The 27,949-nt window shown below is 31.5% G+C and overlaps 4 protein-coding genes and 2 non-coding genes across 7 annotated transcripts; 3 read left to right on the top strand and 3 right to left on the bottom strand.

Annotated features, from left to right (window-relative positions):
- Positions 1–6,985: 6,985 nt before the first annotated feature.
- Positions 6,986–8,797, bottom strand: LOC113846088 (transcription factor bHLH147-like). Its single transcript, XM_027473957.1, has 2 exons — positions 7,957–8,797; positions 6,986–7,333 (listed from the first exon to the last, which is right to left on the bottom strand). Exon 1 carries the CDS (start codon positions 8,609–8,611, stop codon positions 8,003–8,005), a length of 609 nt encoding a protein of 202 aa, XP_027329758.1. The 5' UTR covers positions 8,612–8,797; the 3' UTR covers positions 6,986–7,333; positions 7,957–8,002.
- A 5,127-nt stretch (positions 8,798–13,924) lies between these two features.
- Positions 13,925–14,987, bottom strand: LOC113874697 (protein SINE3-like). The gene is made up of 3 exons (XM_027512910.1): positions 14,898–14,987; positions 14,695–14,802; positions 13,925–14,353 (listed from the first exon to the last, which is right to left on the bottom strand). Exons 1-3 carry the CDS (start codon positions 14,985–14,987, stop codon positions 13,925–13,927), a joined length of 627 nt encoding a protein of 208 aa, XP_027368711.1.
- Positions 14,988–15,897: 910 nt separating this feature from the next.
- LOC113846086 (DNA replication licensing factor MCM2) lies at positions 15,898–21,197 on the top strand. 2 transcript variants are annotated; one of them, XM_027473955.1, is made up of 17 exons: positions 15,898–16,193; positions 16,288–16,469; positions 16,898–17,070; positions 17,168–17,357; positions 17,444–17,663; positions 17,760–17,967; positions 18,195–18,329; positions 18,417–18,608; positions 18,701–18,873; positions 18,963–19,151; positions 19,262–19,378; positions 19,580–19,664; positions 19,742–19,891; positions 19,987–20,112; positions 20,209–20,391; positions 20,624–20,785; positions 20,868–21,197. In XM_027473955.1, exons 1-17 carry the CDS (start codon positions 15,976–15,978, stop codon positions 20,982–20,984), a joined length of 2,820 nt encoding a protein of 939 aa, XP_027329756.1. In that variant the 5' UTR covers positions 15,898–15,975; the 3' UTR covers positions 20,985–21,197. The 2 variants fall into 2 exon arrangements, with proteins under 2 accessions (XP_027329756.1, XP_027329757.1); XM_027473956.1 differs by having other exon boundaries at positions 15,941–16,193; positions 16,904–17,070; positions 20,868–21,098.
- Positions 21,198–24,359: 3,162 nt separating this feature from the next.
- On the bottom strand, positions 24,360–25,271 carry LOC113847619 (calcium-binding protein CP1). The gene has a single exon (XM_027476839.1). It carries the CDS (start codon positions 25,193–25,195, stop codon positions 24,707–24,709), a length of 489 nt encoding a protein of 162 aa, XP_027332640.1. The 5' UTR covers positions 25,196–25,271; the 3' UTR covers positions 24,360–24,706.
- A 2,058-nt stretch (positions 25,272–27,329) lies between these two features.
- On the top strand, positions 27,330–27,403 carry LOC113848665. The gene has a single exon (XR_003501928.1). It is a non-coding gene; the product is annotated as a small nucleolar RNA R66 (small nucleolar RNA).
- A 70-nt stretch (positions 27,404–27,473) lies between these two features.
- LOC113848692 lies at positions 27,474–27,568 on the top strand. Its single transcript, XR_003501955.1, has one exon. It is a non-coding gene; the product is annotated as a small nucleolar RNA snoR118 (small nucleolar RNA).
- Positions 27,569–27,949: the final 381 nt, after the last annotated feature.

The following is a 27,949-nucleotide window of genomic DNA, read 5'->3' as shown; positions in this document are numbered from 1 at the left end:
ATTGTTTTTGAGCAAACAAATTAATAACATTATAATGTTGTCAAGGTTTAATACAAGAAGAGACCCAGAGGGGTTAATTAGATTTAGGTCAATCTGAACGTTCTTCAGTTCTTGATTTCTTTAATTAATTAGTTATCTCCATTTTGGAAATTCTTGTGCATGACTTCTTGATGTTCATGGCAAAATGCAATAAAGCTAGGTATGTTTCTCGTATTAAAATGTGCGTTTGATTTTTTAATAGATCCTGTGAGAATGAGCACAATGTTTTACTTATTTCCTAAAAAGAACGTAATTAAGTAATCTGCCACCCCAAATTCATTTAACCCCATTAGCAAAATAGCTCATAAAAATATAGCAAAACTTGATAAAAAAAAAACACCTTATATTTTCTAGCTCTTTCATATATATATATATATATAAAAGCACCACAAGTTTTTTGCTGAAATGTTAAGTAATTTAAATAATAGAACCTAAGTTTATTATGTTTTATTTTCATTTGTTATGTATTATTAGGGATGTTTATGAAAAAGGTTAGAATATATTTATTTTTATTTAATCTAAAATTTTAATCAAATCAATTCTTTGAACCCAAACCTAAAATAATCAAGATTTTATAATATAGGAGAAAATATCAGATTAATTTAATTTTTTCATATAATATTTCAATCTTAATATCATATATTGCTAAATCATAAAAATAAATTAAGAAGATAAAACTTAAAATTAAGGTATATTTTATAATAAAATTAATATAAATATAATATCATATATCATGTAAAATATTATTCATTAAATTAAAAAACCCTATATAATATGTAATTGTTAAAAAAAATAAAAAAATATATGATACCAAACAAGATTGAAATAACCTAAATATAATTCAATTCATCCTTTACACAATGAGTTTAATTTATTAAATTCAAATATTTTAAATTTAACTTTACCTTGCATCATATCATGAGATGAAAGGGGATATAAATATCCCCTACATACCACCAATCTAAAACATAAGCATAAACTGAAGGTCTAACATGTTTAAACACATTTTTCTTGACAAGTAATTCCAAATTAATTTAAAAAGTTCAAACAAATTTTGGACAAATTCAGCTATAACACACACAAAAATATATCCCAAATTCATCTAAAAATTTGGACATGCAGATTTAGAATGTTAAGTTTAAAATTTGTAAAAATTTTGCTTTTAATTCATCCCAACTCTATTTAAAATTCTATGTCTGCCTCCTGATAGTACAAATTTTTCAGATGAAATAGGGATAGATTTGGAACAAGAATTCTTCTATAAATAAAATATTCCAAATTCATCTCAAAATCATGTGAAAAAATGGTGATGGTTCTGACAAAGAAAAATCACCCAAATGTTTCATCCAGAAGCATCAATTTTCTTTTAGCGAATGTTGAAAGCCAATTAATTTAAATTTACTATTGTATAAAAGGATATAATAGCTTGTCCGTATGAAAAATTAAGAAGTTTAATGGCCAACAATTCAAACTTCATTAATTATCAGGCTCGATATCTGTTGCAACATCCAAACAGTAACCAATGATCGAAGTGCTCCAACACTTGCATTAATGCATGCAAGATGCTTGTTGATGAGAAAGAGGGGTTGGAGATGCACACATGTAAGCCACTACAATGGCAAAGTCCATATTCCAAGCTGATAGCTCCTTTCACCATTGCCGTTTGTCTACATGCATTTCCTTATTTTTGAGTTCAAGATGCCGAATAGGCTCTTAAAAGAGCTTCAATTTCTTATTCTCAAATTTCTCTCAGTAATGCTAATGGATAAAATATTATCACAAGCATAATCCCACGATACCCGCGATCGTTTTCTTAATAGGCAATAATGTGCCTAGCTAGCTATAACATCCTCCAATAAACCAAAACGAATAAACGCGTTCATTATAATTGGGGACACTATTAGATGTCACTCATCGATCGATTGATTCGATTCCATCCACAATCTCTTTTCACGTGTGCCTTTTAAATAAATAAATAAACAATTCAAGAATTAAGGCTAATTAGGTAAAGTGACATGTCAAAACACCATTCCTTGCTAGCCCATACACTATTCTATCCCCAATATCGAAAATTTTGCAATGTCAAACGCCACGAATGGTTTTGAATGATTTAAAAATTAAAATTGAATAAGCAATCAGATACAAGATGTTGCATTACTCCGTACTGCATACGTATATGTCAATACATTTTTATGAGACTTTCATTCACATGTGTAGATGACATGTTTTTATGAAACAAGATATGAAACCAAGGATATAATCCAACTGTAACACAACAATAAAAACGATGATATTATCCTACAAAGTTGTCTAGAAAAAGAAAAGTCCCAGTTTTCGAAGTATAATCCAAACTTGCAAATTTTGTCGGCAAAGAAGAAGACGAAGCAACCAAATATATGCAACATGATCTTTGCTTCAAAATGGACTCCTCTTATCTTCCATCTCCACAAAATGACCATGTATATGGGGATGCCAACAAGAGAGTACCTTTTCTTTTCTCTTTTACCACTTTAATTTATTATGCTTTCTTTGATTTTAATGGACAAGCCAGGACCCCTCCATGTGACTTAAACTTAGAGAAGGCTTTTAAATAAACTATTCAAATGCTTTTGTTGGGCTCACATAGCGCATGCATGCCATATGATAATAGTGTGTGTTTGTGTATCAGAAATCAAAGGACAAAAAATAGGTTTAAGAGCCGGTTTGCCTTGCATATATGGTTTAAGGTGTTGGGGGGTGAGGCTTGACACAGTGAAGTGTGACTAGTTAATGATTTTTCAACCTTTGCATCATAAACCGCCTCGCTTGGTTCAAGGCTCTGGCAATTGGGTTAAAAGTGGACACGTATATTTGCTACACTGGCCAGTATTAATAATTTTTTTTAACTATATACACTTAAACGTGCATACGTGTTCTTTGTACTTTCACCACGTATGATAAAAAACAATGACTTCAATTCTCTCTCTCCCTTTTTTTTTATTTTGTTTTTTACACTAAAAAAAATAGGTGTAATTAAGGAGGACCGGTCTAAAGTTTTATGCATTGAAATATTTGGACCTTGAAACTAAGCATAATAATCTACTGAAAATAACTTAAAACATTTGGATATGGGATATTTTAACTATGATTTATTAAATATACTTCTATCTTTATGCTTTTTCGTCGTTTTTTTTCATATTTTGTCCAATGCTCAAATGAAATGATCAAGAACGGCAATATCAGAGAAGTCAATAAACTTGTGTTTAGATATATAAATTCTTAATTTCTCAATAAAATATATTTGAATAATAAAATAATTTTTTTAAATTTTTATTTAAGTATTTTTACACAAAATTTAAATATTAATAATTTTTTATACTTTATTCACTTTTTAAATATAATTCAATATTAATATCAGATTCTCTAAAATTTTAAACTAACGCAACCACGTCACCCATCTAAATTTTACAAACATAAACAAACTAAAATGGTAGCAATATATTCTTAATTTGAGCTAACTTTTCTTTTGTATGTAATTAGTGTAGCGATAAAGCACGAACAGATAATTGCTTTGAGCCACCGTTGTGTGTCACATGCTGAGCATTAATAATTTGATGCTTTGTGGAGCCCACCTGTTCTTATTAACTATGATTATATTTGGAAGAGCAAGTGCAGTTCGATTTTCAATGATCTATCAAGATCTTTTATTTCCAAATAAAGACTAATCGACAATACTTCTTTGGTTATTTATTTTGTATTTTAGAAACTTATTTTTTAATTTTATTATTATTATTATTTTATAAAATCAATAAACAACTAATATTTTATTTACATCTTCTAATGAAAAATAATAAATAAGTGACATAATTAATATATAATATAAAATAAATTATATTTTTTTTATAAAATTTAAAGTATTAATAATTTTAATTTATTGATATAATTCGAAGGTAAATTTGATAAATATTATAAAATATAAAAAAGATAATAGACTTTTATTATATTTTATATTTAATATATAAAATAGTAAAATATATAACACAATGTTTTATCATCTTTAATACTTAATATCAACAAAAAATAATATAACAAGACATACATTATATTTAAAAGATAGAATTACTATTTATTAACATTAATATAATTTTTAATAAATAAAAAGTAAACTTTTGTACAAATAGTATTAAAATTTTAAAATATATTATAATAAGTTTATATTTTCTTAAAATTAAAATTTCTTTTTGTTAATTATAATTAAAATAGATATAAGTATAAACAATTTAAAAATATAATTTATAAAATAGGTAAAATATTTTGTATTAAAATAATATTTGTATATATGTTTTGATAAAAGAATTAAAAAATATTTTTAAATGATTATTTTTTATAAAATATTAAAAAAATATTAAGTATGGGTAAGAAAAAAATTTATCATATATTAATGATTTTTATTCTATCACCCTATTCAAAATAAAAATGTGAACAATTAGAATGGGATAAGACAATTTATTATATCAATCTATTCAACAAATATTAAATGTTATTATGATCTATCAATTATTTTGCTTAACAAATTACTTTGCTTGGTATTTTAAATAATAAAAAAAATTATATATTAATTAATATCATGTTAATAAAAAATAAAATAAAATATTTAAAATATTATTAATATAACTTTATCACAATTTTTATTTTAATCAAAATATCTTTTATAATAAATAAAATGAAATAATTGTAAATGATAAAAAAATTTAAAATTATTTCTCTAAATATTTAAAGCAGCTCATACATAGAATTAAAATTCAAAATTATTCACTAAATTAGAGTAATTTTTTGCTAATTAATCCTAGTATTATAATTATAAGTTTTAATGAAAAAATTATTGATTAAATTATTAACTTATATTCTTCAAAAATATCTCGAGGTACACAAAGATATAGCAATCAATTATCAAAATCAATAATTATATTCTCCGTTAAAAAGTTAAGTACTTTGTTCTTTTATAATCATTGTAAAAGATAATTATTTTAACCTTAATATATTTTTTATCAACCTGATTTAAATAATTATCATATTAGGATAATGTTACATATGATAACATTTTGCATTGAGCATGTTAGTAACAAACATAAAAGGTTGCTATGTCTTTGCTTTCGAAAATATTTACATGAGTTAGATCCCAACATGATCCACCACTGTATATCTACGTTGAATTCATTCATTTAGGTGACAAAACATAATGGAATCAAAATACTTTGATTTTTAGCACCATCGCAACATTGCTTGTTCTTTTAATTTACAGTGCTATCATATGATATTACTCGACCAAAGTTTACAAAGGAACAAGCATATAATTCATAATTAGTGGCCCTCTGTTCAGTAAATTAATCGAATATATCTTCGGCGGAAGAAAACGTTTACAGGGAAGCGCATAAGGACAACGCAAAGGGAATAATTTTTACATTGCTATTCACCCTTTTCTTACCTTTCTTGAATGTATGTGTTTTCGCTGTGATAGTAACATTTGTGTTGGAAGTTGGTGACACGAGTTTCATTAAGAAAATGCCAGACTCATTAGTGACCATTGCCATTTGCTTTGAAAATTATCTTACTTTTATGTTAGTGTTGGACATGGACAGATACAATCAATTTTAAAAGAATTTATTAACATCTTATGTAAATAACATATATTTTTTTAAAGAAAATTAGTTTATTTTAATAAACTTTTTCATATAACTTATAAAAATATTTTTAAATTAAAACTTATTGAGTTGTCTGTGTAAACACATTTGAAAACTTATTTCTATTTATTTTTAGTTTTTGTCAAAATTCCTTTGGTTTTCTTCCTTTGTGTGTTGTTTTTACAGTGTCATGAATTTTGTTACTCTTCGTAAGTTCGTAATGTGAAAGTAGGATTCGATGCCCAGATGGGAAGGCATTAAATTCAGGTCTTATCACTTGAAAGTTTCAAAATCAATGCTACTAATATATATAACGTTAAACTTAAATGTTTATATCATTTAATAACTTTTTTAAAATATAAAATTTATCAATTTAACCGTTTAATCATATAATATTATTTATATTAAATTTCATAAAATTTAAACATTTTTATGTGTATCATTTATTATTTAATATTTATTTATATTTTAACATTCTTTTATAAACAAAATAAAATAGTACAATAAACTTTATATTTTTATAAATAATTATTGAATAATAATAATAATTTCATTTGATAATCAATCTTTATGTATATACACAGACGACAAAGCCGCAAATTTTCAATTTATTTTTGCGTTGTCTTCTGGTAAATTAACCCAAACCTTTCTTTCTAAGTCGTTCTTTGATTCTAGTAAGGGTTGTGGGATGGTGAGTATTGCAACTGAAAGCGATAAAACATGGGCACTCGTGTGCCTTAAGTGGCTCTCAGCCACAGAAAGTGAGAGGAGCCTATTATGTGAGTCTAAATAAAGCGACCTATTTATGTAACTTGCTTGGCCACTTTCTGTGTGTGAGAGAGAAGGAGAAATTTCTCAACTGAGCCATAACTCCTCTAGGAAACTTACATAAACAGGCCATTTCATCATCTAGAAGGGCATGTGATTCATTAAGCTGAAAATCTCGGATTTCCTTTCTCATTTTTACCCTTCAAAATCTGTGTTTTTTTTTTCTTCTTTAAATGGGGGTCCATGGCGTTATGAAGAGGCGAAGTAGATGATGTCAAATGTAAGTGCGGTAAGGTGTGGGGGACAAGTCACATGGCGTGTTAGGCCACTCTGCTGTGTCCAACAATCGTGTTTTTGGCGCTTTCGGGAAAACTTTATAGAGAAGTGGAGTTAGCCATTCAGTCCATTCAATTTCCATGACACTTACTTTCCCCACAGTATCGTAGTCTCTTATTGCTCTGTTCTCAGCTTAGATAAACACCAATAAATTTTGAGACATCAGCAACCAGGTAGACTTCAGAACTAGAAAAAGGTTAAAATACAATACAAACCATTTGTCATTCAATAGTAACTAGTACATGAGTGTCCCCGCAACTATATGAATGTTTGTCCTCTATCAACCTCCTCACACAGTAAATAATATATATCCGAAGATTGCTATGACCTTGATCAAATCTTCATTCGCTTGCTGCCATGACAAACTTACCCACCCAACTATCAAAATTTACAACTCTGACCATTTTTTATACTAATTCAAGCGACACTCACTTACATCGTACACCGTGAATTCCTCTCCCAAACAACATTGTTATCCCCGAAAAAATAAAAGCCGGTCTTTTTGCAAGCTTCTCTCACCCATAAATCACCTGCTTAAATTTTGATTTATGAACTGTTAGGGCAAGGAATGAATGTTATAACTTTATTGTTTTCCAAGGGACGTAAAACTAAAATTTGCTGGGAAGGGAAAAGAGGTATTTGAACCCGATTCCCCCACCGTTTGTTGAAGAGTCATAATCTGTCATCAACACTTCTCAACCCCAACCATTTTTAAAAATCGATTTTATTAACTTTAGCAATATTAAAAACAACAAATATTTATGATATTAACAATATAATAAATGGTTTTTTTAATAAAATCTTTATGTTGCTCTAATTGAAATGATATACTTTTTAACTAATCTTCCCTGACAATGAAAACAGGGACGCAAATAAAATTCACAACATAACACAAGCAGAAAAAAGAAAAACACACGGCACGTAAACCTGTACCTAACATTATGCTCTTTGGTGGAAGTTAAAAGACCACGTTGACACTCATAAACGATTCAAACTAAAGAGAAAGAGAGAGATATGTACTTAAAAACATAAATAGAAAGAAATATTCTTTAGAGACAGAGAGTGAAAGAAAAAGTGGAAAATAATAATGATAATAATAATAAGGAAGTTGATAAAAATTTAAAAAATGGAGAGAAGAGATGGGATACATTACAATTACATACATAGAGCTCGAAAAGCGTGAAGTGTGTATTTATGAGCTAAGAAGTGGAGGAAGCGGCAGAGAATTGGTTAAACACAGCGTTCATGGCTCGAACTTGCATCTCAAGCGCAGATATATAATCAATGGCTTCTTCTAGAATAACCGGTAAAGGTTGTTTTCGGCAACCGGGAACCAACCGTCCAAGGAACCTTACTTTCCTCTGCACACCCGGTAAACTCTTCCCCTTCAGCCGGTAAACGCTGACCCGGGGTTTCTTTGACCGTGTTGGCGGTGATGCCACTCGCTGTCTCTTGTGTTTGGTGAACTTGAGCTTGAGCCGGTTCCTCAGGATGGCTTGGCTCCACCGAGTCCTCCCCTTTGCCGTTACGGCGAGGACTCTGTCGGCAGCTTCGCGGACGGCTTTGCCTCGGCGCGGAACGGAGCCGGATGAGCCGAGGTTGAGTCTGGCTAAGGCTTGGCGCAGCTTGGAGGAGTAGATTTGTTGCTGCGCTTGGGATTTCCACTTTGGGTGGCTCTGATCCTCTTGGTGTTGGTGTCTCTGCTGCGCTTTCTTCTTTCTTCGCCTCTTTGAGTCACGTGACCGCTCCGTGTTCGGTACCGGGTTTGAGATCAGAGATGATGATGATGATGACGACGATGATGCCATTTGGAGAATGTTGAATTGAAGAATTGAAGATTCTCCCTTGAGAGAAAGAAGGATGATCGAGAATTGTTGTTTGAGGGAGAAAAGAAAGAAGAAAGAGTTTGAGTGGTTGGAGGAGCAGAGAAGAGAACGGAACGGGGTGGGTGAAGTGTCCCTGTTCCCTGGGTGCACTCAGAGGTGAGGTTGAAGGGTGAGAGAAACGGTGGTGGAGAGTTATAAAGGGATCACAATCACCAAAGAAGGAGACTGCCAAAGCACGCGTCGTTTTCCCTTTTTTTTTTTCTTCTTATTTTACATTCTCTCTTGGGCCGTTTGGACATTTGTTCTTGGACTGGGTTCAGCTTTTGGCACTTGTTTCAATTAAAGCCCATCCAGGCTGTAAAGCCTATTTTCTCTAATAAAAAAATCAAACGCATCTAATACAGGTAATCTTTTCTCTTTTTTACAAATTATTAGCATTTCTTTTCTACTTATTAGGACCGAAAAGAAGTTTATTTTTTTATGGAATAAATGGTGACTTGGGTCAGGCTCTCTCTTCTGTGTCACACTGCTACATAAGTAAAATGTGTGAAAGCCATTTTTTTTTCTTGGGCTTTTATTCTAAATTTATATTTTGTTAAAAGAGGATTGTTTTTATTTATTTTCAGTTGACTTATTAGTTCGATTTAATTATGTTATTTATCTTTAAAGAGGATCCTTCAATTTTATATTTTGATTTCCTAATTTATAGTTTGATTAGTGTGTATAGATCAGAAAGCAAAATACGTGCTTTATGAAGGCAAAGATGTGTCACTTAGCATACACAATAACAATAGTTATATTTAACAACAAGCTCTTGTGTATTCCATCCATGTAACTTTGCATGTTGCAAGCCATTGCTATCTGAAGAGCATTGGTTTGACAATAGGTGAGCATTGAGCAACTGGATCCGCGTTGCATGGGCGCATGATGTTGGCTTCCTCTTATTGACTGAAAATTAAGGCCCCACAATTCATTTCTTTTCATTCCGTGCAATGATTGTTGGGTGTGATGATCCATAAACATGAACAATAAACAAAAGGGGGATGCATGTGCTTGTGGAGTGTTCCTCTGGCACTTTCCTATCTATCCTCAACTTTGTTTTGTTTTTTAGCTTAGATTTTGGATTTTTATTCTTTTCTGAGTTTTGGGACAGTGATGCTCCGCATTTTCTGAGACGGGGGCCTAGTCTCATGCACAATAGATATAATATTATATTATATAAATTTAATTCTCAATAATTTCATATTTAGCCAATGATGTTTGCTTCTTTTTAATTTTTTATTATAGAGCAAGGTTCCCAACATGCTCCTATTCGCTTTTTCTTAGCTCTTTGTTCTATATCATAATGTTTGCACAAATTCCTTGTCCCTACTTCATTGGATGATAACTCGGGACTCGAGACATACCAAAACAAATATAAAGCTACACATGTAATAAAATTGCCAATACTAATTAGGGGTAAAAGTAAAAGCCGAAAAGATAAAACTAGATCCAAGTGCCAATATTATTATTATGATGGATGATTTAGTTTATGCTTACAGTAGTGGCAATCATAAGCATACTCCTCATTATAGTTAAAATCATGGTGCCATGTCTATAACAACAGCCCAACCGGTATTATGAAGAGTAACTATATTTTGAAAAGCTAAATGATCACTACAAGGCATTATGACATGCCAGCATAGTTGTCTACCTTGTGTGAGACACAATAAGACAGGGAGCACCAAAGTGAAGGGATGATAAAAGGAACAAAACAAGGTACTTACTGCACATCAACAGTGAAATATGATTACCTATTAAATCAAAGACAGTTAAGGTTTGATCTATGGTTTCAAGTGAATGATACTTATATTCTATTAGCATTTAGAGTGCGAATAGAAAAATTGTAAACCTTGGAATGGTGACCTACAGTCCAAAACATCAAATATTTTGGAAAATTCACCCAATCTAACGAATTGGACAGAAAAAACGAAGCTGGGAACGTTGCTTCGAAGCTAAGGTAATACATATATAGTTAATCATACGAAGCACTATTTGGACTTCCATGGTCACATCTAGCTAATATTGGAGTGCCATTTTTTCGGGACTAGACATGCTCGTAAACATGGTAAGATTTCTACTACGTTACGTACAGTGTAGTGCAAGCGAATCATTTTTTCTTCTCCAAAAATATTGATGAATAATAATTGACCGTCCTAAATGATTTTATCAAAATAGTCCTCTTTACACGAACCAGTGATTAATAACAGCCTAATATTCGTCTCCCACTCTCCCTGGGTTCTAACAAAGAAACATAAACATATGGTTAAAGCAACCACTCAAACACTCTAGTAAAACTAGTATATGTATGTATGTATTAATTATTATTATTATTATTATTCAATCAGCATTTATTAATTTATTATTATTAATATTTCATATAAGATTTCAACTATATCCATGCAATAACCATTCATCTTAACCCAAGTAGGCAGGTGATGAGTTTTCGATCGGAAACTTTGGGTCACACTTACTCTGCGCGATGTCAGAATATTTTAAAAATTTTAAAACTAATGATAAGTTACAATTCTTCATAATTTGAACTAATGTTTTCTATAACATACCATTTTTATATTAATATATTCTGAAATAAACTATAAAACATATTTTAGTTTCAGTTGTCCGTCTTTAAAATTTTATAACTTAACTATATATAAATTTACATTTTATGATTTGTTCGTTAGTCAAATTATAACTTGCTAGATAAATTTTGAGATAGAAAAAGGTCCAAAAAAAGAATTACTATATTAAATTCAGACAAAATTAAACCCAACCTTGGGTTGTTTTTAAAAATATTTAAACATTTATAAATTATTATTATTAATTTCTTACACTTAACCTGCAAAATATACTTTATTCATATTATTTACATTTTAAAATTTCAGAATAATTTCCTTTTGCTTGTAATACTATTTAATTAAAAAAATTATTACATGAATAAATAATAGTTTAGGGTTTATATATATATATATATATATTGGATAAACATTAAATGTGAAAAAATGAAAAAACAAATACTTTGACAAAAATCAAAGACAAGTGACTTTTTATGGGGTTTACGTATCAGTTATCACACGAATTTGTACTAATAAACATTTTCATATATAAAACAAAAAGAGCTGGGAGAAGGATTTCATCAATGATTACTCTTTTGAAAGACCCTCATTTTGCCCATCCCTCTATTCCAGTACTCCCCTCGCCCTAAGAAAAGATGAGCTACATCATAATTCATGCGTGATCCTTACCATAAACCAACTTTTGCATGATATTTCAGCTTCTTAATGCGACTGGCTATGATTCTTTATTATTTTATTTCTTCCATGCTTCATAACAGAGCCATCCAATCATGTTTTCTCTATTTGTTCGACTTCTCTCTCATTAATTTTAGAAAAATAAATAATTTTGATTCAGACATTTCGATTCTTCTGAATTTGACCTCTTATTTTTCCTCAATTATGTTTTCAGGATCGCAAGATTTTGGTAGCACGAGTTATGTTTTAAACGTTCTCTTACTGTGTATCTAAAGTATATTAAAAATCATTAAACATAAAATAATCAACTAAAAAAATTATAAAGTAAACATAATTATTTAAACGTAAATTCAAACACGCAATCAAATATATTTATGAAAGATTATTATTATCCATATCGAATATATATATATTCGTTTGTTTTTATACTAGACTAAGAGTTGACTTCAACATGACGCAGGAGTTGAACATATAAAAAGTTGAAATATCTCTATTTAAAAATGTGGATTCATTGTCTGGCACATTCATTTACTAAACGCTGATAAAATAGTGTTAATTTAAACCCTAAGAGTTGACTACAACATGACCCAGGAGTTGGGTACTCTGGACGCTAAGCTCTTCAAGGATTTTGAAGATAGCAACTAGTATAAAGATGGCCAGAACAAATACACAGAATGGAAGAGAAAGTGGAATAAGCTAACCGATAATCCTCAACCAAGTTCCAAAATACTGGAAGAAGCATCGAGGAACATGTATGTCCCCATGAAGCTCAGGTGTTATGAAAGCCATTTGGAAACAAGCTCTTTTAACCATACTCTTTAATACACTTACAGTAACCGATTATTATTTAAAAGTTAAAAAAATTAAAAATTGGTTTAGGAAATAAACATTTCTATTTAAAAAATGAATTAATAATGAAAAATAAATTTAAAGAAATTATTGACAAAAAGCTATTAAAAATTATATCATTTCTTTTTAATTAATAATATATTTCATAAATTAATAAATTCTAATTATTAATTAAAAATGATTTAAAAGTGGTTGCTAACCCTCCTCGTTTATTTAAGAGTGTATTGCTATGGTTTGTCAAGGATCTAATTTTATGAAGTTGGAAATAAGTTTCACGCTAATGGAGCTGCCTCCACGAAGTAGAGTATTCTATCTTTTTGTTTTTGTCAGAGAAGTAAAGTATTCTAGCTGGGCTGCTAGTTAGTAACACTTGGGCCCAAGGGAAACTACGGTTTTTGTAAGAAGAAAAACGTGATTTTTCGACCAAAATCTAGAAAGACGTATAAAAGGTGGTCACGACGCAGAAAAAAGAGTTGTTTTTATAATTGAGTGGCACGATTTCAATTGCGATAACAGGAAATATGACAAAAAATGGAGAACGATGATTTTAATCCTTATCGGTTATACATAAGAAATTTGCTGGGTATTATTTAGGTACAAGTGAATTTTGCTGAGATAATACCTGAATTTAAGGTCTCTTCGCGTCTGTGCATATGGAGCTGTTTCTCTTCTTTACCCTTTCTTCATTTTAGTTAATCCCCCCACGAGCATGCTTATTTTTTTCCCTTTGTGACGAGGTTTTTTTTGGATCAGAAATTGTTTATAACACAAGCAAGGGCAACTGGTAGATACAGGATGATGACAACCGGTAGTGAAGTCACAATAGTATCCTAGTATTAACTCTCAGATATTTTTGCCTGTATATGCCACACAAATCATGCACATATATACACCCCGAACATTATCAGGACCGCCTAACATGAAGTGTCAGATCTACATCGCTCACTAAAGCAATAATAAAGCTCAACATCCAAATATTCATACGTTTATATCAAGTTGAATGAAACTACACGAGTTCGTGGCCATTCAAGCTAGTTCAAGTGACACTGCATTGTCTTGGAATTTCACTTCCGATATATATTTACAAAGCCATGTAACAGAATATCTAACCTCTTTTCCCAGCAGTTTAAATGTACATCAACCATGGTGGAATGGTTCAAGATGGAAATGGTCCACTGTAAGGGCAATGAATATCTGAAGTGAAGAAAATTATCGCTAATACTCCGATAATCCAAATGCAGAAACGTAGAAACAGCATTCGATTTTTAGCTGACAGCACTTGATAAACGCGATCGAAGTCCTCTGGCACAGTTTTTCTATAGGGATCTTCTATGACATACTTGGTTATTTCATCCATAAGCTTCCTATATTGAGGAGCAGCATTGCAGGAGTTGAAGACCTCAGGTTTTGCATCTTTGATCAGAGAAATTGCAGCAATCTCAGCCTCCATGAAAGTGTCCAATTCATAGGCATTCAAACAGTCAATGGAATCAATTTTTGCTTCCTCAGTGTCAGTGTTCTTTTTCGACGGACTTATATCAGATGGAATCAAGGCTTTCGGCGAAGCTTCTTCCAGCAACGATATCTGAAATACAAAAATCATTTGAATCCGTAAACTGACTTAAGGTTTCCTCTATACTTTTTCTTTTCGGAAACCAAACAGTACATAATTATACCAAATACAGCTTAATTGCTTAGCGATTTGCACCAGAATCGCAGCAAATTTTCTCGAACAAACAGTGAAGAATGTCACTTAAAAATTTTTTGTAGCATAAATTATATAAACGATCAATGTGATTCTCAAAACCACGATGCTTTATGGCATTTTGCGTAGATCCTATATTTTTATCTCAAATAAATAAATATGAGCTGAATAAAAAACAAGGAAAATAAAAATCAGAATAACCGTTTCAAATTCAAACTTACAGTATCGTCTTCATTGCGATCAGCACATGATATCTCACATACTGGAGAAAAATCCACAAAATCTTCAGAAACGGATGTAAATGCTGCGTTCAAGCACTTGTTTGTAGTCTGCAAAAGATAAAACAAAAATAAGCATGAGAAATCGGATACGAAGAAAGCAGAGCGGAAAAAATTTGTGTAAGGATTTGCGAATTATGTTGTGCCTTATTGAAGTTAGGGGAAGGCCTCAATCTGCGATTACGCTTCTCGGATGAGCGAGCATAGGTCTTTTGAGGCGTTTGATTTTCTTTCATTGGCGGGAGTTGAGAGAATTTTGCCAAGTTCAATTTAATATGGGGAAATGGAAGTAAGGAGAACCATGTTTATATATATAGACGGCGGATTCCAATATAATTCAACAAAACACGGTACTGACATCAGTTTTAGCATGTGTTTGGATTATTGATTAAAACGTAACCATTAAATAAGAAGAAATCTTATATATGTTTAATGACATAAAATAAGAATTTATATATTTTAATTTTCATTAAAAATTATATAATTTGATTTTGAAAGAATATAGTAAATATAAGTGAAAAATACACTAAATTTTTTTTTCTAATCCTTACATTATTAACCAATTAAAATATATTTTGATATAATTTTTATAAAAATTAACTATTTTTGTTAATGTGACAAATTTTTATTGGATGATAGTGTAAAAAAATGTTTATACTATCTATGTATTTATTTTTGTTTTAAATGTGAACTTTAATTACATTAAAATAAATAGTATTTGTAGGGACAATTAATAACTTTACATTTCCTAAATTGACACCAAAGTTAAAACAAATTGAAGTCATAAAATAAATAGTATTAATTACTTAAAATAAAAAAATAATATATATATAACATCCAGCGCAGCTAGTGCCTAGCAGCACTAAGATATCAACTGTATTAGTTTATTAAATAAAATTCTAAAACTTAAATTAAAAAAAAGTGTCCACAACAAAAATCAGTGGCCCAAAAACTAAATAGCTACTTCTAGACCCAAATAAATGCATTTACTATCCAGCACCATCTACCTAAAGGCGGAGTTGGGTTGGGCATAATTAAGGAGAGTCCAGCCCAACAAGTGAGAGAATTGGCGCCAACGTTTTCCCGCCAAACGGAGGGACCCCACAGAGAGCGGTTTGATATCTTTACCCTAAGAAGACAGCAAACAGAAATGTAAGGAGCACCAAAAGCAAGGGAAAGAGAGAAAGAGAGCGAGAGAGTGATAGAGATTAGAGACGTAAAATCATGGAACCAGGGAATCCCTCATCTACGCCAGATCCCGAATCTCCGACCTCTCCTTCTGCTGGTTTCAACACTGACCAGCTTCCTCACACTCACACAAGCCGTGCTTCTGAAGACGACGAGGCTTCCGTCGATCCCGATATCATACGAGACGATGCCGAAGAGGAACAACCCGACGAAGAAGACGATGGAGAGGATCTTTACAATGACAATTTCATGGAGTTAGTCTTTCTTATGTTTATATTTTACTTTCATTTCTCAGTGAAACCCTAGTCCTTCTTCCACTCACAACTTGTTACTTGAATGAATGAACAGTGACTATAGGAGGATGGAGGAAGCTGACCAGTTCGAATCGCTTGGGCTTGATGACTCTTTGGAGGATGAGAGAGATTTTGATCAGATCATGGAGGATCGGCGGGCTGCGGAGATTGAACTCGACGCCCGTGATGGTCGCGTTACCAATCGCAGCAAGCTTCCTCAGCTCCTCCACGACCAGGGTAATGTTTTGTCCCGAACTCCTTTATACTGAAGTGGTTCCATAATTTGTTTATTTATTTTTGTATTCTGAAATTTCTTCAAGTCTTATATATGCAATGGAAGTTGATCGACCACTGTAATGTTTTGTAAACGGATGAAAAATGTTTGAGTGAAAATACAATTTCACCCTTCCATCGGGTGGAAGAACAAACAACTGAATTGATATTGATGCCGTGGAAGTTGATTATATTGCTGGTGACAATTATTTCGTTTGTGCGAGCTTATAAATAACGGATGCACATGGTTTTCTATTAACTACTGACCTATTGTACGAACTTAAGAGGGCCTAGAGAGAGAATTTCACTGTATTAACAGGTTATTATTATTGTTAGTAAAGTTTTTTAACGTGGGAAACATGCGGTGTTGATCGGTGAAGATTCTATTGCAGATACAGATGATGACAGTTACAGGCCTTCTAAGAGGGCTCGAGCTGATTTTAGGGCTCCTGTTCCAAGCGATGATGATCTTGATGGTATGCAAAGTTCGCCTGGAAGGTCACAACGAGGGCATTCAAGAGAGGACGTTCCAATGACTGATCAAACTGAGGATGATCGAGATGATGTACTGTGTGCTTTGAATTTCCTCTTTATTGTTTTTAATCTTCTGGAAGTTGCACCATCGATTTATTTCACAATTAACATGGTTACATGTAATGTAGGATGAATTTGATGATGAAGCTGGGTATGAGATGTACCATGTTCAGGGAACACTTCGAGAGTGGGTTACAAGAGATGAAGTGCGCCGATTCATAGCCAGGAAATTCAAGGATTTCTTACTCACGTATGTTAATCCCAAAAATGAACACCGTGACAAGGAATATGTGTGGCTGATAAATGAGATGGTGTCAGGTAATATATTTCCTATACACTCCTGTACTTTCGACCGTGAGCAATATCTTCTCTGCATCAACTTAGTTATCGCTTTCTAATTGCAGCTAACAAGTGCAGTTTGGAGATAGATTATAAACAATTTATCTATGTCCATCCCAACATTGCTATTTGGCTGGCTGATGCGCCACAATCCGTTTTAGAAGTAATGGAAGATGTTGCCAAAAGTGTTGTCTTTGAATTACATCCAAATTACAAAAATATACATCAAAAGATTTATGTTCGCATAACCAACTTACCAGTTTATGATCAGATTCGAAATATAAGGTAGGGTATAAAAACCAAACTGATATGTTACTCAATTCCCGTCTCCCTTATTTTTTCCATTGAATAGAAAATTAAAAATTGAATTCTTTGGAGCAGGCAGATCCATTTGAATACTATGATCCGAATTGGGGGAGTAGTAACCCGGCGCTCTGGAGTTTTCCCCCAGTTGCAACAGGTGAAGTATGATTGTAACAAATGTGGGGCAATTTTGGGACCTTTTTTCCAGAATTCCTATTCAGAAGTGAAAGTTGGATCCTGTCCCGAGTGCCAATCCAAGGGACCTTTCACTGTCAATATTGAACAGGTACAACTTTTACAAATGGTTTTGTTCTTTTACCTGGTTTTACCCAAGAAGTTGGGAATGAGGATGTCGTTATTAAAACATTGGATGAACATATCCTACATATTATTTGTCCTTGGTCTTCTCTTGGATTTGGCCAAATGACTGCATTAAGCTTTTTCAATTAAGCCTTTTTGTTTTGGCAAATGATAGAGCTTTTGGCAAATAAACTCTTTCTTTCATGCCCGTAGACAATTTATAGGAATTTTCAGAAGCTTACACTGCAAGAGAGCCCAGGAATAGTTCCAGCAGGTCGACTTCCAAGATACAAGGAAGTGATACTATTGAATGATTTGATTGACTGTGCTCGCCCCGGGGAAGAGATTGTATCATCCTCTACTCAGACTCATTATTTTTTAATGTTGGGTGTTATAGAATGATTTTCTTATGCTGTTTATATTCTATTGTTTCAGGAGGTTACCGGTATCTACACTAATAACTTCGACCTATCCTTAAACACAAAAAATGGGTTTCCAGTGTTTGCCACTGTTGTTGAGGCAAATTATGTTACTAAGAGGCACGACCTCTTCTCGGCCTACAAACTTACACAGGAAGACAAAGAGGAGATTGAAAACTTGGGCAAAGACCCCCGAATCGGAGAAAGGGTTTGTTCCTAAGAAATATTTATGGTTTTTTGTTTTGTTTTGTTTTTCGTTTAATTATTTTGTTGTGTAACGTGCTATGAATTGAATTTCAGATTATCAAGTCTATTGCCCCATCAATCTATGGTCACGAGGACATTAAAACTGCAATAGCTTTAGCAATGTTTGGAGGTCAAGAAAAAAATGTTGAAGGAAAGCATAGACTGCGAGGAGACATAAATGTTCTTCTTCTTGGTGATCCAGGAACAGCAAAGTCTCAATTTCTCAAGTATAAGTTTATCCATTTTATTTTGTAGACGTCTTTCAATTTATTATGGTGATCAAGTAATTAATAAATATTTCAAAATCCACTGCAAGGTACGTTGAAAAAACTGGGCAGAGAGCTGTATACACTACTGGCAAAGGGGCTTCTGCTGTGGGTCTCACAGCTGCAGTTCACAAGGATCCAGTCACAAGGGAGTGGACTCTTGAGGGGGGAGCCCTTGTTCTAGCTGATAAAGGAATTTGTCTTATTGACGAGTTTGACAAGATGAATGACCAGGATAGGTAGATAATAGACCTGTAATCACTTGAGATTTCTTAATTACAGATTGCCAATTCGTTAAAAGTAATCTGTTATCTTATGACCAATAACTTGTATATATGTATGATACCAGGGTAAGTATCCATGAAGCCATGGAGCAGCAGAGCATAAGCATATCGAAAGCGGGAATTGTTACATCTCTTCAGGCACGTTGCTCCGTTATTGCTGCCGCAAACCCCATTGGAGGAAGGTAAGCAAATATCTAAGGTTGCATGTATCTGACTGCAAGTTGCTACTGTTTATCAGTGTCCCAGCTACGACCTAAACTTCTATGGCATACATATTGAAAGATATGGGATGTTCTACCGAGTACTGATATATGGTTTAGTTTCATTTTCCATGCGTCGAATGCATAAGCTTATTCTTAAGTTTAACTTTCTTGGGTTTGCAGATACGATTCCTCAAAAATATTTACTCAAAATGTTGAATTGACGGATCCTATTATTTCTCGTTTTGACATCCTCTGCGTTGTGAAGGTTACGTTTAAATTTGCCGCTTCTTTGATTAACACTTTAATTATTTATTATTATTGAGGGTGTTCTTGATTTTTCAGGATGTTGTTGATCCGGTCACTGATGAAATGCTTGCAAAGTTTGTTGTTGAAAGTCACTTCAAGTCACAACCCAAGGGTGCTAACAAAGATGATAAGTCCGTGAATGAGTCCCAAGATGATTATGCATCTGCCATGCCTGCAGATCCCGAGGTCCTTACTCAGATCCTACCATTGCTAGTAACCTTAATTAAGGTGAATTTAGATTATGGGTTCTATGTCTTAAGAGATATTTGGCGTGTTTGCAGATACTTCCTCAAGAGCTTCTCAAAAAGTACATTACGTATGCCAAGTTGAATGTTTTTCCAAGGTTACATGATGCCGATATGGATAAACTGACACACGTGTATGCCGAACTGCGGAAGGAATCTTCAGTAATGTCCTGTCTCCTTTCTTGCCAAAATAGTTTGTACTTTGTAGGTGTTTGTATTGGATTGACTAACGTGCTGCACTTGCTTTCTTAAATATAGCACGGACAAGGAGTTCCCATTGCCGTAAGGCACATTGAATCAATGATAAGGATGTCCGAAGCTCATGCGAGAATGCATCTCAGACAGCATGTCACCCAAGAGGATGTGGACATGGCAATTCGCGTTCTACTTGATTCATTCATTTCAACCCAAAAATTTGGGGTGCAGAAAGCACTTCAGAAGGTACATAAGAATATTCTGAATATACCTCGGAATTCTATTGAATTCTGATATTCCCTGGTATCTTATTTTGTGATAATTTTTAATTTCGTACATCGAAAAAAGATTTACATTAAAAACTTTGGCATTTTGTTTTTATGCGCTGGCTACTTTTTGTAATAGTAATTGCGTTTACAAGTCATGAAATTTGTACCGGTGAAATACCCTTCCCCTAAACGGTGGCCTTCTGTTGCAGAGCTTTAGAAAGTATATGACTTTCAAGAAGGATTATAATGAATTGCTTCTTTATCTTCTCCGCGAGCTTGTAAAGAATGCTTTGCATTTCGAAGAAATTGTCTCTGGATCTGCATCAGGTCTAACGTATGTAGATGTCAAAGTAGATGATCTTTACAACAAGGTAATAACATCTGTCCACTGTGTTTGTTTCGATCTGAGATAATTATTAGCGATTTGACTCGAGTTTGTTTGACATCGTGCAGGCTCAAGAGCATGAAATTTATGATCTTAAACACTTCTTCAGTAGTGGCCACTTTTCAAGGGCCAATTTTGTTTTGGATGAAGAACGAGGAGTGATCAGACATCATCTTGCTAGATGAAGTAGAATGCATCTGTGGATGTTTACTATCGTCTATATACTATTAATTTGGGAGGAACTTTGTGTTTTAGAGCATGGCTGTAGTTGCATTATTTTATTCATTAGTTTTGCATAATTTAACCAAAAACAATCCACTTGGTGCTTTAAACATACAAGTTTGTGGGGCCTGTGCGGTGCCAGTTGGATTAAGGATCATCTTGTCAATATTAACGAGGTATATAATTGCTTGTGTAATGTTTTATACATAGCATAATTTAATGAACAATTGAATCTTTTAAAATTATAATGAAGTGTAATATAAGCATTTCTCAAGAGATAAGAATGGAAGTTACTTCAATTATTTCTATTTCATGTTTTAATTTATTAAATTTCTGTATAAAATTTAAAATGAAGAAATAAAATAGTATTTCTTAAACTGAAGGATATCTCTAACAGGCCAAAAATAAAATAAATTTGTGGCTTTTTTATTTAAATAATATTTTTTAAAAATAATTTTTTAAAATAGGTATATTTTAAAACTAATTTTTTATTTAGTATTTTTTTTTTTTTGCCAATTCAGCAATAGTATCTTATACATACGATAGTACATTTTTATTATTATTTTAATAGAGTATCATTCTAATATTACTAATATTAAACAAAAAATTGACACATAAGTATTAGACAAAATGAAATGATAATATATTTTTATTATTATTTTAATATATTATTATTGTCCATATTTACATTTTTTTAATCAATTTTAATATTATTGTGATAAATTAACAATATTTATTTTTTATTATTATTTTAAAATTCTATCGCCTAAAAATTTTTAATCCTCAATTTGCCATTAGTAATATATAATACTAAAATATAATATACGTTGCAATTGTATCACGAGAGATTATTTTCATGAAAGGAGTAGCCAACAATTCTTCCACTAGACATACAACTACATAAAAGAAAAATTAATTGCAGAAGTTAAACACAAGAATAATATATCACAGTACACGTGCTAATTTTTTAAGCTTAAAGAATATTTATTGTCTGTTGTACACTTAATATTTAAAATGTATAAGATGATAAAAAAATAGGTGAAAAGACAAAAAAATATAATGTAAAAAAAGAGACAAAAAGTCAAATAAGGTAAAAAATAAAAAATATATAAATATAACTCCTATTATTAAAATATTCATCAATAAAATCTACTCTTTTTAGAAAAGATGAATAAATAAATATTTTGAAGAAAAAGATAATAAAAATTAGTAATATATTCTTTACATACTTTTGTAATTATTTGATTTTAAAATTTTTGAAAAAATTAATTAATTTACAAAATTAGCATTGTAATATTAATAAAATATTAAAGGAGTGTGTTTTAAAATATATATTCATAAAATATCACACTTCAAAGCTGCACAACAGTTCAAAATGTATTTTTTTTACTAATTCGTTAAAAGCATAATTTTTTTATTACGAAAGAGTCTACTGTGACTTTAAAATTATTATTATTATTAAATAATTTTATATAAAATAATTTTATTGATTAATTAAATTAATAAAAAAAATGACAGCAAACATTAATATTATGCATCCTGTGTTTAGACTATAAGAAATGATCAATATGCATACGAAGAGAAAGAAAAATAATTAAATATATCCATGTATGAAGTGTGATGTGTGGTGCAGCTGCGTCGCAGGGAAGATCCATGTATGACCCAGATGAATCCACATTTAGGTGCTATTCCAAATGCATTATGATATGTCTAATCCAATAGGTTCGAGGAATCGCAAATTAGGCGTGCGATTTTGTAACAAAAATGGATGCAGCTCCTCGTCAACACATAAACATCAACCATATTAAAAATATGAGTATCGAAAGTGATAGAATTTTAAAATAAAAATAAATAAATAAATATTGATTAATTTGTGACGATAATATTAAAATTAATTAAAAAATATATAAAAATTAAACTCTGAACGATGATAATATATTAAAATAATAATAAAAATATATTATTGTTTTATTTTATCTGATATTTATACGATTTTGACAAGTGTTAATTTTTGGTGTAGTATCGGTAATATTGAAATGATATCCTATTAAAATAATAATAAAAATATATTATCATTTTATTTTATCCGATACTTATGCGATTTTGACAAGTGTCTATACATATGCAATATTACTATTGAGTTAGTAAAAATAAAATAATAAACAGAGAATTAGTTTTAAAATATACTTATTTTAAGAAATTATTTTTAAAAAAGTATTATTTAAATAAAAAAGTCTAAAATTGCAGCGTCACACCTTTGATGGTTTGCTTGATGTATCAGCTCTTGCAGGATTCTTCCGCAGCTAAGTAATTGAACGGTTTTTCTTTTATCTCAGTAATTCTCGACAGGATTAGGAGCTAATTTGGAATATTTACAGTTAATTTCACGACTTCAGAAGATGGAAATTTTTTAAAAAACTGATAAAGATATTTAAATTTTTATCCTTTCTAATATACTAAAATCAATTATATATTCAAAATTAGTTGCTAGCAATATTAAAAATTGTGGAAAATAAAACTATCATTTGCCAACATATTCATAATTGTTCACCCATATCAAGATATTCATTTATAATGGAAGCGATTAAAACATAATTGATTCATCACTTACAAAAATATTGTAATTTAAACGTGTCTTAGATAAGGAAAAAAATTACTCAACATTTATAATTTTACATGTAAAATTTCTAAAATAAAAATATAATGTAAGCAATTAATGAAATGCTATTACAATTCTTTAAAGAATAAGTGAAAAAATATTTTTCATTACTAATAGATTGATGTAAAATAGTAATAATGAAATGAATATTTTTTTACTACTTAAAAAGGAAAATGTTAAGTCTTCTTTAATATAGATTTCTTCAATAAGTGTTTTTTTGTTACTTCTTATTTAGTACTCAACATCTCAAATAATGTAAAAATGTTACTTGGGAAGCCGCATGTAAAGCATTATTATAGCGACCCCAATTTGAAAATATTGAAGCTGAATTTGGACAAAAGTTTGATTATTACTGGTTTAGGCTGTACAATGTTTTTAATTGGTGAAAATAAAATAATAATGTAAGCCAAATCATTTTGATTAATATACGCGTCGTTAGACGGATAATGCCAAAAATGGTGGTTTCACTGATTTGTATTACCCGGTTCTTCCTTATATCCAAACAAAATTCTATCCCCATTAGTACTCCAACGCACCATTCACAATAGACATGTGGCGTTAAGCAGATTTTAGAACGTGTCTTTTTCTAATGCAAAGCTATAGCCTGCCACTGTAATATTTTGTACGATTAAAAATAATAAAAAAGTTAAAATAAATTACTAGTCTAATAAACATTATAAAGAAAAATTAAATTTCACTTAAAAAGAACTCAAGATTAGCTTAAATTTAAAATTTATAAAATTAATATATAATGGTTTATCATAAACTAGTTTTAAAAAATCCTGATCATACAGAAAAAAAAAAATAAAAATCCTTCCTTACTCCATTGATGCTTCCAGTACTGACCACACATGCATAAACCTTGAAGAATTACTTAATAAATCAAGACAAACCCATTTTGGAAAGGCTCAGAATGTATATTCTCGATTACACCGATTTGCATTCATTACAATCAGCCACTCAAATTTAGACAACATATTATATTATATAGAGGCCAAAATTACCGGAAGAGATTGAATTAAATCATTAATAACTAGCAGCGGAAGAATCAAGGGCCAATATACGAAGCAAACCATCGAACGTGACGCCGCCGTTTTGATCGCCGCCACCGAACCTAATCATGGCTTTGATATCTTCGTCGGTGGCATGGAACCCAGCCCAAGCCATGTAACTCTTCAAGTCGCGGTGGCTGAGTTTGCCGTCACCGTCTTTGTCCATAACCCTGAACACATCCTCCATCGCCCCACACCCCAACGCTCTTCTCTCCGCGTTACCCGTCACCACGCGCTCAAATTCATCGTACTCCACGAACCCGTTCTTATTGATGTCTGCCACCGTCATCATTGCGCCGATCACGTCGTCTCCGCCGGGGACGCCGCCGTGGACGCCGGAGTAGAAGGCACGGAGGTCATCGCGGCTTATTTTTCCGTCGCGGTCGGTGTCGAGAACGTCGAATGCGGGTCGAAAATCAGAGGAAAGCGCGTGAGGACGGAGGGTGCGACCAGAGGGGCACATATTGTTGTGTTAAGGAAATGCGATTTTGTGTTTTGTGTTTGTGTTGGGTTTTTGTGGCTATTGATATGCAAATGAGATGCGTGTTAAATAATAGTGGAACGAAGGGTTCTTCGAATGTTCTCTATCTCCAGAATTTTGGGCCCCACATTATTTGGAATGCAGTGCATGAAATGTGAATCAGATTCTTGGTCACGAGGCTTGGGCAACAAGGTTTTGGTTTTGGGTTACGTATGTGGTGACATCATTGGGCTTGTTCTTTATGAGTGTGGCCCAGTGCCAAAATCCTACCAGAATCGAAATGAAGAGCTTTGACCGACTTTTTCATATGCGCCTTTATTTAGTAATTCTGAACCTATCATTTTAAAGATATGGGAAATTTCAACTTGTTATTAAACTACTTCCATAAATACTCCGTCGAAATTATAAGAATTTCAATGTATTAAAAACGATTTAGGTGCATAAGATGAATTATAAACAAATAAATAAAAATCCTAATAACTTAAACGATTAATGAGCTGTGTGTCTACTTTACGCGTGGACTTCGGCACGTTAGCATAGCAGGTTTGTACTTCCTCTATTTTATCGTTTCCTTTTTAGCTTCAAATCATGAGATCAATTTTTAAAAAATATGTTCTTAAGAAATTTTTATTTAGCTTTTTTTTAACATTCTTTTGTTTCTATATTTTTTTTATTTTTTCATTTTTATCCTTGTTAGTGATATAATTTTATATAAAATAATATATTTCATGTCAATATATATATATATATATATATATATTTATAAACTCTATATATTTTTAAAAATAATTCTAAATACTTTTTGTATTTTATTTTTATAAATGTTTTTAATTATTAAATGAATTTTTTTTAATATATTTGACATTTTTAACGTAATAATAAATAAATATTTTTATTTAATATTTATTTTATAAAATAATAAGGAAAATATTAGAAAGATATAACAAAGTTTGTTTTTAATCAATTTAATTAAAGAATCTAAATGCGAAGGTTTTTTTTTCAGTTGGGAAGATAAATGTAAAGAGCTTTTAAATTCGTATTTATTGATTGTTTTTATTTGTACTTGTTTCTTCCCTTCTATAGTTGTCTGCCTTAAAAAACAACTTATAATAATATATTCATTTATATTGAAAATATGGATGTACTATTAATTAATGCTTTTGAAAATAAAATTGAAAAGAAAAGAATAAGGACATGGAATTAATAGCGTGTTTTGACTTGAGAAGGAAAATGAAAGAATTAAGGGTCTGTTTCAAATGCTTTTTTCTTTTTCAAATCTATTTTAAGTTATTTTTAATGAGTTTTTGAAAACCGAATAAAAAAAAAAGTTGGTTTGACTTCAAATAATTTAGAAGAATGCGACATTGTTCCGTGCCCCCAATAGACTCATCTACTTCTTCAATCACAAACTTTGCCATATCGAAAACTGCACATGAAATCGGTGCGTCACCCAATAAATCATACACCACAAACAAGAATCGCCATCACTGTGTCACCGTCAAAGTTAAGCATTGCCCTTCCGAGTGATGATGACACAAACTTAGGTGTGGAGGTAGAGATTAGAGAAGAAGATTTGTTTAAGTCTCAAAGTAAAAACTGCTAACAGTTTTTTGGTGTCCTTATTTATTTTTATAAATGGACTTGGGTTAGTTCTGTTAACAGAAACTCGTTTACATTGAATTCAGTTTTGGGCTCACACATAATGGGCCATTGGGTTCCAAAGTTTATAGGCCGAAAGGGCAAACTCGTAATTAAAAGAATGAAAAGGGTTCTGCAGTCTTTTAAGATAGTAAAACCCTAATTCTAAAATTTCCATTATATAAATCAGAAACTCGCATTCCTCTGGCCCTGGGTTGCAGTACGAACGATCCCGTATAGTATTCTTCTTCTTCTTCTTCTCTCTCTTTACATTTTCATATGCCTCTTGAGGTGCCTTTGATTCATATGCCATGTATTATGGGTTATCTCCACATAGATGATAAAAGAGGCACAGATATATTGCAGCTATGTTGAGTCACTTCATCTTCGTTTTCACCCCAGTTGCAGTGAATATTAGGCTGCAAAATCACCTTTTTTATGTTATTTTATTTTTTGGATTTAATTAAGAATTGTGGGATCCTATGATGGCATGGAATCTTTGAGACCTGATTGTCTAATTGGATGACAACTATAAGCATTATTGCTGAGGATCCTCTTCAACTATTAGTTATTTTTTGTTTGTGTTGGGTAGATATACAAGTTGGGTGAGAAAGAGGAACATATGAATGATGAAATAAGCACTGGGCTCTGAGCAGTTTGACAAATGAACTGCTTTATTTGATGCACAATGCTAGCCTAGAAAGCTATGTCTGACTATTTTTTCCTTCTCACCTGTCTTGAATGTTTTTCTGCTCTAAAATACTGAATGTGGTTTTGAGAAAGGCTGATAAAAAGTTATGGATTTGAAACATGGGATGTGTTAATTGTGATTCCCATTTGTTTACTCCCTTATTTTTAAAAGAAATCTAACCTAATATTTCCACTAATATGGATAAAAAAGTTATGGGAAATGAAATTAGTTGCGAAACTCATGGACTTTGCTTTTGAAAATTATTTACCTAGAAATTTGAGTATAGTGCGCATATTGTTACTCTTTCCTCAAAGATTATTAGGGATGTATTTTTTTTTAATTATTTTAGTGAAAAATAGATTTGATCAAAATAACTCGACATAGAAAATTGATATTTGAAAGAAAGT

Source organism: Abrus precatorius, unplaced genomic scaffold, assembly GCF_003935025.1.
Source record: "Abrus precatorius isolate BTA unplaced genomic scaffold, Abrus_2018 Scaffold8, whole genome shotgun sequence".
In the NCBI taxonomy this organism is placed as follows: domain Eukaryota; kingdom Viridiplantae; phylum Streptophyta; class Magnoliopsida; order Fabales; family Fabaceae; genus Abrus; species Abrus precatorius.
This window is presented reverse-complemented; position numbering and strand designations above follow the sequence as displayed.